The 12,392-nt window shown below is 44.5% G+C and overlaps 1 protein-coding gene across 1 annotated transcript in view; it reads right to left on the bottom strand.

Moving 5' to 3' along the window:
* The window catches only part of ESRP1 (epithelial splicing regulatory protein 1), a 43,758-nt gene extending 31,689 nt beyond the window's left edge, over nucleotides 1-12,069 (bottom strand). The window contains exons 1-4 of the mRNA XM_087825278.1: nucleotides 11,923-12,069; nucleotides 11,339-11,467; nucleotides 10,160-10,273; nucleotides 7,048-7,162 (exon numbers count right to left, since the gene is read on the bottom strand). Coding sequence (XP_087681404.1) covers nucleotides 7,048-7,162; nucleotides 10,160-10,273; nucleotides 11,339-11,467; nucleotides 11,923-12,054 — 490 coding nt within the window. The 5' untranslated portion in view covers nucleotides 12,055-12,069. The remainder of the gene's footprint in view (nucleotides 1-7,047; nucleotides 7,163-10,159; nucleotides 10,274-11,338; nucleotides 11,468-11,922) is intronic.
* Nucleotides 12,070-12,392: the final 323 nt, after the last annotated feature.

The raw sequence follows: 12,392 nt of genomic DNA, 5'->3' as shown, positions 1-12,392 counted from the left end.
GGTAAGTGATGGAGCTGGGATTACAATACAGCTCAGATCTGACCATGTGCACTGAATTCCCTGCACCAAGCTCTGCCTTGTTTGTTTGGAGCAATGCTTTGTGAGAAGCTTTCTAAATGGTGTATGTAAGAGCCAAGTAAGAGACAGCAAAAGTAAAAACCTAAAGTATCCTATCTGTGTAGACAGAGATTCATAGCCAGAGAATTATTTTACTGAATTCTACTTTTTAATTAAGAATATGTTCTACAGAGATGTAAATTACAGCATCGGGAATAGAGTCAATGATGTAATAACTATGCTTGGGGCCGGGTGGACATTTGAATCATCGGGGCAAACACTGTAAAAGACATGATGTTCTAACCACTATGCTTTAGAGCTGAAACTAATACAAAATAATATTGAATGTAAGATGTAATTGGGAAAAAAGAACATGTTCTAGACATTTGGCTAACGTGGTTTCACATAACACGCCCCAACATGTTTCTCTTCAAGTCGTCACACCCAAAGGATCAGCAGTTCTAAGCTCCTAACAATGTTGAAAAGTCACTGAACCCCCCCCATACCCAAACTACCCCTTACACACACACACACACACACACACACCCCTCTTTGGAGGGCTTGTTCCATTCGTCACCCTTACCAGAATTTAACAAGAACAAATGGAGTGAGGAAGAAGTTTTGGTACCAATTCCTTCCCCTATCAATTTATAATTATATATTGAATGGCTGCTGCACGCCTGATCTTGAGGGGAGGCGGGATGGCCTGCGCCTCCTGATTTATGGCTCGTCACGCACCTTACTCATCCCGCCCGGGGCGGCCGCAACAGCTCCAACAGGCTCAGCCAGCTTTACGGATGGGAAACGCCACCAGGGATGCGGAGGGGAGCGCCTGCCAGTGGGAACAAACCTAACATCTCAGGCCAAAAGTGGGCGACGTGCTACATTTACACTCAGTTTAGGAGTCCAGAGACTGTATATTTGAGCAAGAAGGGTGTTTTCTCTAGTGCCACCTTCAGTGAAACGGATTTCAGGATTGAACCCACACTTTTACTAGCTGAAAGTAGAGAGAAATTTTGCAAAGTTCATCAAAATTCATTAGCTTATCTGCTCCAAAAATGTCACCTTTCCCAACTAACTGAAAATGGACACATTTGTTTTCAGAAGACCTAATTTTTACTTCTAAAAACATTTTTTAAACCAAGTTTTTAGTTAATATCGAAGAGAATCACACATATAAAATAATAAATACACTGTGCAACAATTAAGATTAAACTGCATAATTTAAATATCCTAAGTTACAATTGCACCCCAATTCAAAATTTCAATTCGAAGCCATTTTCCCCTGCCGGGACCCCTCAAAAGACAAGTTTGTCTCTTCCCCTTCTATTCTGTTTAGTCTTTTATTTGTAGTATAACACAACTGCCTAAACCACCAGGCATGTTACAATAAAATACCTAAGGTAATGAAAAAGGAAGAGCAAACAATATGCCAAGAGAAAAGTTGAAGTGGTGCTCCAGTTAAGAACTGAAACTCCTACAATTATGTAAAGGAGGGAAGCAAGTGACAAATCACCCTTACACGAGCTGAAAATTAAAAAATGGGTTCTACAAATGATCTGCTATATTTTAAAATGAGCTTTGAAAGAAGCCAGTCAAGAATGCCTATGGAAAAGAACATAACTAGGGGCCAAGGCACGAAAAATGTCTTTATACCCATAATGAATGCTGGGAAAATAACCTAAAACCATAGTTTTAACTCTACTCCTCAGAAGCTTACCCTTTCCAAGAGGAAAACAATGATATCTACCCTAACAAATATTTCTTCAGGAGGTACGACTGTAATGAAGCATTGCACGAATGTCTAACAAAACTGACAAGTCAGTTATACCCCAGGAGAAATCTAATGGAAGTGGGAGCTAATGCAACAAAAGAGATGAAAATCTTACTTTAGAAAAAGCCACTTATATGGGGTAAGTTAGGGAAGGGGGATTCCATGATAGTAAAACAATTCTTCTAAAGCCTTCTGACACAAAAAAAATGATCCTGGAATTCCCAACTCATATTTTAAAAGTAAATTATAATTAAAACAAGCCATACAAAATCAACATATCTCTGAGTGTTGGCCAAGAATATACAGTATTTCTAGTCCCTTAACTTAGTATTTGCCGATTTGACTCACATCATGTCCATGTGATGCCAAAGATAATTTCTTCCCCCCTCTAGCTAACAGGGTCAACTACTCACCCAGGTTAACTGTGCACTGGATAGTATTAAAAACCCCTTTCAGCCCAGCCGGGCGTGGCTCAGCCATGGAGCATTGACCTGGGACCCAGGAGATGGAGGTTCGATTCCCGGTCAGGGCACAGGCCCGGGATGTGGGCTCGATCCCCAGCAGGGGGCGTGCAAGAGGCGGCCGATCAATGACTCCCATCACTGAGGCTTCTGTCTCTCCCTCTCTCTCTGAAATCACTAAAGATATATTTTTTTAAAAAACAACACCCTTTCATACCCTGAAAGGTACTTCCTTCCACTTAAGCAGGGCGATGAAGCTTTGTGAGATTAATCAGAGCCGACAGGCACAGAGGAGCAGAATGAACCACTCCCACAACAGACAATAGTTCACAAATGGAGAAGTGAAACTAACCTTGAAGTTTACTGTAAAAGGTCTGTATCTGGTCTCACACAGAGTTAAAAAAGCTTTAAGTGTCAAGTCGTTTAAATATGGTCTGAAATCAATAAGGAAGTCGTTTTCCAAGTCCTTGGCAGCTGTTTTTCTTCCGAGATGCCCAACAACCTGGTGAGGTTCAAAGGATCAGAGCCAACCTTGGAGAGTGTGCAGCAGGCCAGGCATTGGCTATGTGGCTGCAGACGCTGTCTCATTACTCCTTAAAATAGTCATGCCCATTTTAAGATGGGGAAACTGAGGTATAGAGGTGCAGTAAATTCACCCACAAAAAATCTGACTCTGGAGCTCATGTTCTTAAGCACTCTGCTATATATGACACTTTAATATGTGAAAAAAAAAAAAAAACAGGCAATGTCACGGAGTTAGTAGCACGCGCGCACACACATATATCCTTTACCCCCATTAAGTGATGAAACGTAAACACATACGCACCTCTACTAATCCTTGGATAGGCAGGCAAGAGTGGCTGAGTGATTTTTTTTTTTACCCTGATAATGGAAAACTGAGCTAGTAAAATGATATTTGCTAATAATGTCAAACAATCCATACAGATGCAATACCCTACAACTGGTTAGAAATTTTACAAAATCAGCTTCCCTTTCCTGAATAGTGTAGTCAGTATGTGCTCAGGAACTCGGGACATAAATTTATAAGGGAGATAATCTATTTAAAATGCCAACCCCACCCTCAAATGATCTTGACACATTTTGGAATATTGCTCTCTAATTAATGAGTAGGACTTTTATATCAGACTCAGGATCAAATGCCAGTGCTCCTAACTAACACAAGAAAAAACCTCTGAGCTTCGGTTTCCCCAGCTATAAAAAGGGGCGATACCACCTCCACTGGGCTGCTGTGAAGCTATTGATGGGATATACAGTAAGCACTCAATGGACAGTTCTCGTCTCTCACCTGCTCTCCGTACAAGGCCATCCTTTATTAAAAATAAGTCCTTAATGCAGGCTTGGCAAAGTGGAGTAAACAAAACAGGAGAGGTCTTGATTAATAAGAATAAATCATTTCACAAATAATAACAAAGCTAGCAAAAAATAGGTCAAGAAACCAGGAGAAACTAATTCCATCCCACATGAGGGGATACAATAGGGTTACACTTTTTAAAACTGGGTAACTCATTTATATAAATAGTCCCACAATCAAAATGTCCTTTCACCAGGAGACATTAGTATTAATTTCCACAAGGGATCTAAGATCATCTCTTCCCCCAAAGAACAACAAATCACAGGGGCCCCCGATCCCTATCACCACACCTTCACCGCCTCACTTGATTAAGTAAAAAGCTTACCAAATGCCACCCACAGTTCACCTACGAAATGAGTCTTCTCTCCAGCTGGGACTGCTTAGTTCAAAAGGCAGGTAACAACACTGCCATTGGCATAACTCGGAGAGGCCCGACACCGACGCCAGAAGTGGTTTTAGAACCAACGCAGTGACAAAAGAGCAAAGTGAGAGCTAAAATAAGCAGAGCTGCATTCAAGAAATTCCTCAAACCCCTTTTATCAAAGTGGTCATACTTTTTTGTTTACATAGCACCTGAAAGTTTACAAAGCTTTCATTTGGGAATACCTGAGATAAAATTGAGGCATAGAGAAGGCAAGTGACTTTCCCAGGGAAGCAAAGTTGCATATTCTCTTACCTGTCCCTTTCCAGGGGTTGGCAAGAGCCGCCCTCTCCTGCTGGTTTACCTGGTAGAACAGGTAATCCCTTCAGGCCCAAGTGACTCTCCATCTACTTGGCAAAACCACCAAGGATGTGTAATGACCATCTTTATGTTTCCAGATTTAGTGCTGATTCCATATTACAAAGGAAAATGTTTAGTGGTCTGGAAGCATAGGACACTCTTGAGCTCAGACACTGTGGAAACCCTTTGCGTAGATAAGGGCAAGTTGATATTCAAATCTGGTATAACTGCCCTCGACCTCAGGAATTGGTTCGGTGGCCCGCTCAGGGAAATAATGATTCCTCTGACTAGGAGCCATAAAACAATAGATCACAGTAGCAAAGTAAAACAAAAGCCACCGCTAGGAAAGCTTAATAAAATCTCTTACCTGCTAAAGGGGGGGGGGAGGGGGGAGGACCATACAAATAAACGTTAATAAAAACATTTAAGATTTAAAATCCACTTCTTAACTGGTAGTAAAACTATAAACCTAAGACTCTCCCAATGTAAGCCAAAAGAAACTAGGCTTTAATTAGTCTCTTTTTAAAGAAATATAAAATGCTCTAGTTTTACAATGAAGACATTACTTAGTGGATATGAGATCCTTCCAAAAACTTCAGGTGCAATGTGCCTGAAATGGAACCATCTGTTATATTTGATTTTCATCTGCGTGGCATTTGAAAAAGAACCGCCAACAAATAGTTATAGAATTAGGATGAAAAGGAATGACCAGAAAACAGCATCGCATCCTACCCACTCACCTAAAGGCCAGATAATGCAGTTTTTTATTTTAAAAAGTAACGTACACCGAGGTGTGTAGATAACACAGCACAGAGCAAGTAAAAAGCCCAGTTTACCGTATTGAAAATGTTTAATAACAGCCCCAAACCTTACATATCTGAAACTCTTAGGAAACCAAGAAGAAGAAAAAATGGAAGAACCTTTAACAAGTTTTCCCTGCACTGTCAACACATTGAGAAAACCAAAATATCTAAATATAAAAATATTTTGTTTGTAGCTATGGAAATTTTTACTAGTATCTGACCTACTATCACCAGGGAAAGCATTTCTTTGCTAAAAGAGGGAACGGAATAGTCAGGGATAAACAATTCTTAACCGCCTTTCCTACTCAAATTGTCTTTTTCTAAATGAAGATAATTTATTAAACTTTCCCTCCACCATCTATTGATTTATTTTCTAGAATTTTTAGTTTTCTATTTTGTACCAGTGTTCTGCCCCAAAATTCATGCTGAAGCTCTAACCCCCGATGTGACTACCTGGAGACAGAGTATTCAGGAGGCAGTTAAGGTCATAAGGAAGGGGCCTTAATTTGTGAGACCTGTGGCCTTACAGAGGAAAAGGAACATTCCCCCACTTCTCCCCACACCCTTGAGAAACACAGTGAGGAGGTAGGAAGAGCCTCCACCAGAAACTGGCCCTGCTGGCATCCTGATCTTAGACTTCCCAGGCGCCAGCATTGTGAGAAAACAAATTTGTTCTTTAAGTCACCCAGTCTATGGTATTTGTTATGGCAGCCTGAGCTAACTAATCCAGCATTCAAAACAAAACAAAAAGTAAGGATTTTTCTGCTGTCCCAGCTTTCTAATGAAATTCTTGTAAAAATTCCCTCGCAATGTGCTTACTCCACGCTTCCCCCAGCACTACTGGGAGCTAAACCAGCTAACCAAAACTCAGCTACTAACCAGCAGCTAAACCAAAACTGCAGCTCACTTGCTTCCAGTAAGAAGGCATATAAAATGGGTGTGACCCACTTACAAGTGGTTAGAAAAAATTTGCAAACCTTTTTCAATCAAGAAAAGAAATTCTGGAATAAATAAAAAACCGGGCTTTGGCTCCAGAAAAGGAATGAGCATATTTAAGAAGAAACATCTATAACCCTCAAGTTCCTGAAAGCAACACGAATCCAACTTCATGACAATTCTCATAGTGGCTTTGGGTGTGTCACCTAAGCCTTCTATTACTCAGTATTGCACTCAATATGTTAGCACAGGACTGCTTATTAATTAGCACTTTCAGGCTTACTGGATTAAAGATGAGTCATTCATGATTACAAGATTTGTGTGTATTAGACTTACTTTTAAATACAGAATGCATTCAATGTACTATCTTGGTAATAAAAAATCTGAGGGTAAAAAACCAACCTCCCTTTCTCTCAAAAGATGGCTTAATATAATCACCACGATTTTATATGTATTTGACAATCCCAGCTTTACCGATTAACAGCTGTTTGTAAAGAGAAATATATTCACTACTTAAAAAAATTATTATCCATTCAAACAAAGCCAAAATAAGCCCTAAAACCAAGATAATCAAGAACAAGTGGCCTTGGAAGTGGCATCAAAGAAATTAGTCTTCACATTTTTCAACTTATCAACAACGAAAAAGGCCCAAACCACTCCCATAATATGAAATTGAATTCTACTTTAGAGGTGTTCAACTCACAAAAATTCACCGAAGTCACTATTAAAATTCCGCAAACTGTAACTACTTTAAAGTGTGCCTATAATTGTACTATTCTTCACAGCACACAGACAAGTTTTGGGCAGGCCATTTCCATCCACACACTGACAGAGCTACAAATGTTTGACTATCTCTTGAACTGCCATTTTCCCCCCTGCAGCTATCTTCTCAAATGCTTTTTGGGTCATCACTTAAAGGATACACTCTGTCATTGCAGCAACATCCAGTTTATCAATATCAGGTGAGCCAGGGCAACACTTCTTGAATTCTTTTCGAAGATCAAAAAAGGAATAGAAGCATTCAGGCAGCAATACATTCTGAGGAGGGCAAGGCATACATCGTTAACCAGGTGAATTCGGTCACCGGCGCCCTAACTGCTATGAATCTCAGGATTGAATGTAAACATATTTTACCACAATTAAAAAAAAAATTCTTTTTTAAATCAAATGTTAGGGTGCTTTTATTTTATTCTAGTATTACAACCAATATACAAGTCTCATGGGAAGAAATTCGTCTTAGTTTAAGGCGATGGGGCTGTAAAGCTTGCGTTCCACTATGCATCCATTCAAAACACTTCTGAAGCTATAATACATGTGGGCTGTTTTGTTTTATATGCTGTGTTTGATAAGACTATATTCTTTTTCTAGCTGTAATCATTTTACATCAGCTGTATTTTCAGGTAACGAATCAGCTCTCAGCTCTCATACAAACGCATGCATTCACAATGTATGCTTAAACATAGGATTCAGTTATAAAACATAGTAGTTTTAAATACTGGGTTCTAATAATGCATATTTTCTGTACTAAAATCAGATTAAGATAGTGAATTCCTGATTACCTGAAAAGGATTATTTTTGTGCCAAGTTACAGTCCCACATTAGTTTTCCTGACCATTTTTCTGGCTATACCCGAGAAGTCAAATTAGACTTAAAAAAAAGAAAAAGACCTCATAAATCTCAAAGGCAAAGTAGCTGTTCTTAGCTACTAGCACCACCCTTATGGTTATTAAACAAAGCAACTGTTGGGGCAAACATTACACTATTGTTTCTGCCCCCACCCCCTGGGAGGGGGGAAACTTCATTGAATAACTTTTGAAGATTTTTTAAAACTGAATTTAGATTTTTCTTAAAATTTCAAAACCTTTCATTGTGTTTACTTATTGGGAATTTCTACTCATTTGTACATTAGAAAGTCAAGGGAATAAAGACTTTTAAATGTTTGTGACCCATAACATTTATGCAATAATGTCTCTCTAAATTTCCGCTATTGGATTCTGTTAGATGTAACCTGCTCATGCTCTATTTGAAATAGGTTATCACTGTATCATGATCAGTTTTCAAAATAGTTACCAAAAGAATCATGAATCCTCACAATTTCTTACAAAAATGCTCATTTAAAAGCTATTTATAATAACAATAACTTGCATATTCAGCAATAAAATATTGCTTTAAATAGTTGCATCCATTTAAAACACTGAGTATTTTATTTGGTGCTTACAGAAGATTTCGATGTTAAAGTATAGAGCAGGCTAAAAGGTTTGTGTCGTGTGAACGGTCCTTGTAAAAATGAAGCTTTTCTACAACAATCTCAAAGAATACACCCAAATATGTTCATATTAGAAAAAAATACTTCAAGATATTCTGAGTGGCAGAATTATTTACTTTAATGTTTTACCATTTTCTCTATTTTTCCTTAATGACTAGAGTAACTTTCATCATGATACTAAACTGTTTTAGTTTCTTGTTTTATGATACTAAATAGTTTGTTTTCTTTATCCAAATCCTACTCAAAGTGACTCAGGAAAATGTGTGATTTTCTCTGGAGGTTTTCCCATATCCAAAGCAGCCGTCTAAAACAACAAAACCAGCTGTTCTTCCTCAGCCCAGCAGGGAAAAGGCTGAGTTCTATCCCCCTCATATAAGTTTGGGGAGGGGTCCTCATATATGTCTATCTCTGGATCAAGGGTAGAGCATTTGATCTAGCATTTAATTAACAACAACAAAAAATACTCCCCCCTCTTAATCAAATAATTACTAAGGTTGCTCTACAGGGGGTGATTTTCTCAATCCTCAAGATACAGGAACCGGAGTTTCTCCTTCAAACTTTAAAAATTATCATTATATATTTATTTCTTCCCTTTCCCTAGCTTAGTAAAAAGGTCTGCACTGAGGGCTCACTTAGGGCATCAACGGTCAGTCTGAGCCTTTCATCACAAGAACTGCCTCATACCGTTTCCCTAAAGATGTTTTACTTCCATCCTTTCCAGTTACAGCTCAAGCTACTTAAGTGGCTCAGGTGAACTGCATGAGCCAGGATTGGCCACAGTGGGCCTGCTGCCGGGGCCTCCTGCCCCACAGCCCCCGCTTCTACCCTGGAGAGAGGCCCCTTGGTAAGACCCTGGTTTCCCTCTCTCCAAGCTCTCTCCCATTATCAGAAAGACAAGCAAAGGTAAAAGATGGGGCTGGCCCTACTGTTTTGACACAGGATTCAATCAGTTTCGAGCATTTCCTTTAAGTCAGACAAAGCACAGTATACCATAATCCACATTTGACTAGTTACATGGTAAAGTCTTACTCTCGAAGCACAAGCTTTTAAATGAAATTATTAGAAAAGATACAATTAAAAAGTTTTAATTGAACTTTTTTTCTTTCCCCCTTCCTTTCCAGGATGATAAAGCATGTTCTGTATGGATGGGACTATTACAGTGTATTATAAAGTACAGTTCTCTCCTATGACTAGTTTACCTTAAGTGTTAAAAATTCAGCTAATGTGCTTTGGAAAAGGGAGAATGTCACGCATTTCAAAAACTTAAACAAAACGTTTATTAAGTCACCTAAGGGTTATCTCTAAAATTACTGCAATCTCAGACATCTCTATGCAAGTGTCATGAAGTTTGTATTGTGGTAAAATATACGTAATACAATATTTAACATTTTAACAAGTTACATGTAATTTTTAAAATTGATTTGAGAGAGAGGGAGGAAGGGAAAGGGAGAGAGAGAAACATCTATTTGCTGTCCGCCCATCCATGCATTCCTTCATTGACTCTTGTATATGCCTTGAATGGGGATCCAACTCGTGCACCCCCGGCTTATCTGGACCATGCTCTCAACTGGGCTACCGACCAGGGCCAACACTTTAACAATTTAAGTGTATGGTTCAGTGGCATTAAGTACATTCACTCTGTTGCACAACCATCACCACCATCCCTCTGTCACCTTCCCAAACTGAAATTCTGCACCCATGAAGCCACAGCTCCCCACATGCATCTATCTAAAATAGAGAAAACTGGGTAAACCAGCCAGCGCTCTTACCTTCTTGGAAGCCTCGGGGTGCAGGATTTGCCTGACATGAAGCTGCCCATCAGTACAGAGGCAGAAAGAGGTTCCTACCCCAATATTTAGTTCATTGCTCACTGACTGGTTGAACTGAAAAGAACAAGACACAGGATGCAATGGATGCATTTCCAAACCCTGCAAAGTGGCCCCCGCTCGGTGATCAGCGGAGAAAACCGAGCTACCTGCTGTGAAAAGGGCCACGGGGGCGCTGGGGGCAACGCTGGAAAGACCAGGCTCCCATAAAGCACGTGCTTCCTTTAGACAGGAAGGTTTTCCAGTCCACCCGCAGCTACTAAAGGGAGAATTCGGTCAATGCGCTCCCTACCCCCTTCTATTTCTGCGAAAAATCCAAGACTTTTAAATCAGAGATCTCGTTTCGTCAGCAGATTGCCTTCAGATTACATCATTCCCCGGTGTCACTTTTTTTTACGGTTGGATGTTCCAGGCTTAGGAAAGCTGCCCGTTGGGCAATGTGGGTGATGGGTCTACGGACCTCTGGAAGTCTGGAAACGCGTCTCCTCAAACGCCTCAACAGGACGCCTTGCTTTCCCCTGTAATTGGCAACTCGTGTGCTAGGCGGGGCCGTCGGAGCATCCCACACGCACCTGGGCGCAGGTGTTTCGGCCCCGCTCCCCCCCCCCCAGGTCAGGGCCCCGCAGCAGCGGGTGGTTAGGTCGCCTCAGTTCCAACCTGGAGATTCCTGCACTTTCCCGGGGACCGACGGGCAGCCCTGCGTGTCCGGGCCTGCAAAGCCTCCCGGGGCCACTAAAGGAATCGTGGAACCGGGACCGAGCCTCTCCTTTTGGGGGTTCCAGAGCCCTGAGGCCCAGCGCCCCGGGTCCACACCCCGGCGCCTCCACCCCGGGCTGAGCCGCGACCCAGCCCCTGCGGGGGGCCGGGCGTCAGGGCTGGGCCTGGAGAGGGGGCGCCTCCGGCCCAGGGAACCGCTCAGGAGGCAGCTCGAAAGCGGGCGAGTCTGGGCCCAAGGCCTGGGGTCTGCGAGACGGGGGGCAGCGGCGACCCCCGCCAGCCAGGCCCGAAGCGGCCTCCGGGCGGGATCCCCACCCACGCGGGCGGCCGGCCCCGTCCCCCACCCGGGAACGCGCGGGGCCTGGCGGGGCTGCGGCGGGAGGGCGCGCGGCCCGGGGCTGTCACCTGTCGGAGCGCTTGGTCCAGCTGCGGCGCCGACGACAGGCTTTCGGCGTCGATCTTCGTCTCCTCCTTGCAGTCCTCCGTCAGCTCCAACTGGTCGGGTCTCACGAGGACCTCGTGCAGCTGCCCCACCTCCGCGGGAGAGGCAGGAGTCCGTCCCCGTGTCCCCGCGTCCCCGCGTCCCCGCGTCCCCCCCGCGGGCCCCTCCGCCGCCCTCGCTGCCGTCCAGGGGCCGCCCGCGCCTCCCGCGGGGCTGCCGGCGACTCCGGGCGCGGGGAGGTCGGCGCGGCCCCGCTCCCCACCCCACCCCCACCCGCACCCCCACCGGGGTCGGGTCGGAAGCGCGCTCGGGGGCCCCAGGGGGCCTTCCCGGCGCAGCCAGGTTTCGGGGGGGCCGAGAGGCCGCCAGGCCGGCGGCCGCGGAGCCCGGTCGGACTGCGCGCTCTAGGCCCCAGGTCCCGCCTCGCAGGTGAACACACCGGGGCGCTTGTTTACCGACCTGGACCCCCCTCTGCACGCACCGCAACTCCTACCACCAACTTCTCGCCCCCCCCCCCCTCCACCGGGGCAGAAACGCGGAGAAATACCTTCTTGTTGGCCAGATCCACGACTTTCCACAGCAGCAGGATCAGCTCCTTCTCGTCGGAGCCCAGCTTGGCCCCCGTGGCCCCCGCAGTGATTCCAAAAAGCACCACCAGGTAATCCGGAGACGCCGTCATGACGAGCGGCGGGGAGGGCGAGGGGCGAGGGCCGGCGGCGGGTGGAAGCGGGGCCGCGGGGACGGGCGCAGCCCTCCCGCCCGAGAAAAGGAAAGTGCGCCCACCCGCCCCTCCTCCTCGCCGCGGGCGCAGAGGGCGGTCGCCAGCCACCGGCCACACCTGGCCGGACCCCACTCCCCGGCGGGAAGGCGTGGACGGAGGGCGCCGCGGACCGGCCCTTCTCGTACCAGGGGCCCGGGCGTCGGTGCCGAGAGCCGGGCGCGGGCTGCACCTCCGGGAGGCGCGCGCAATGGCTGAAAGCTTCGCTGTTTTGGGATGTGGCTCTACCTGCCCGCCCC

The sequence above is a fragment of the Miniopterus natalensis genome, chromosome 16 (assembly GCF_054644295.1).
Source record: "Miniopterus natalensis isolate mMinNat1 chromosome 16, mMinNat1.hap1, whole genome shotgun sequence".
Lineage (NCBI taxonomy): Eukaryota > Metazoa > Chordata > Mammalia > Chiroptera > Miniopteridae > Miniopterus > Miniopterus natalensis.
This window is presented reverse-complemented; position numbering and strand designations above follow the sequence as displayed.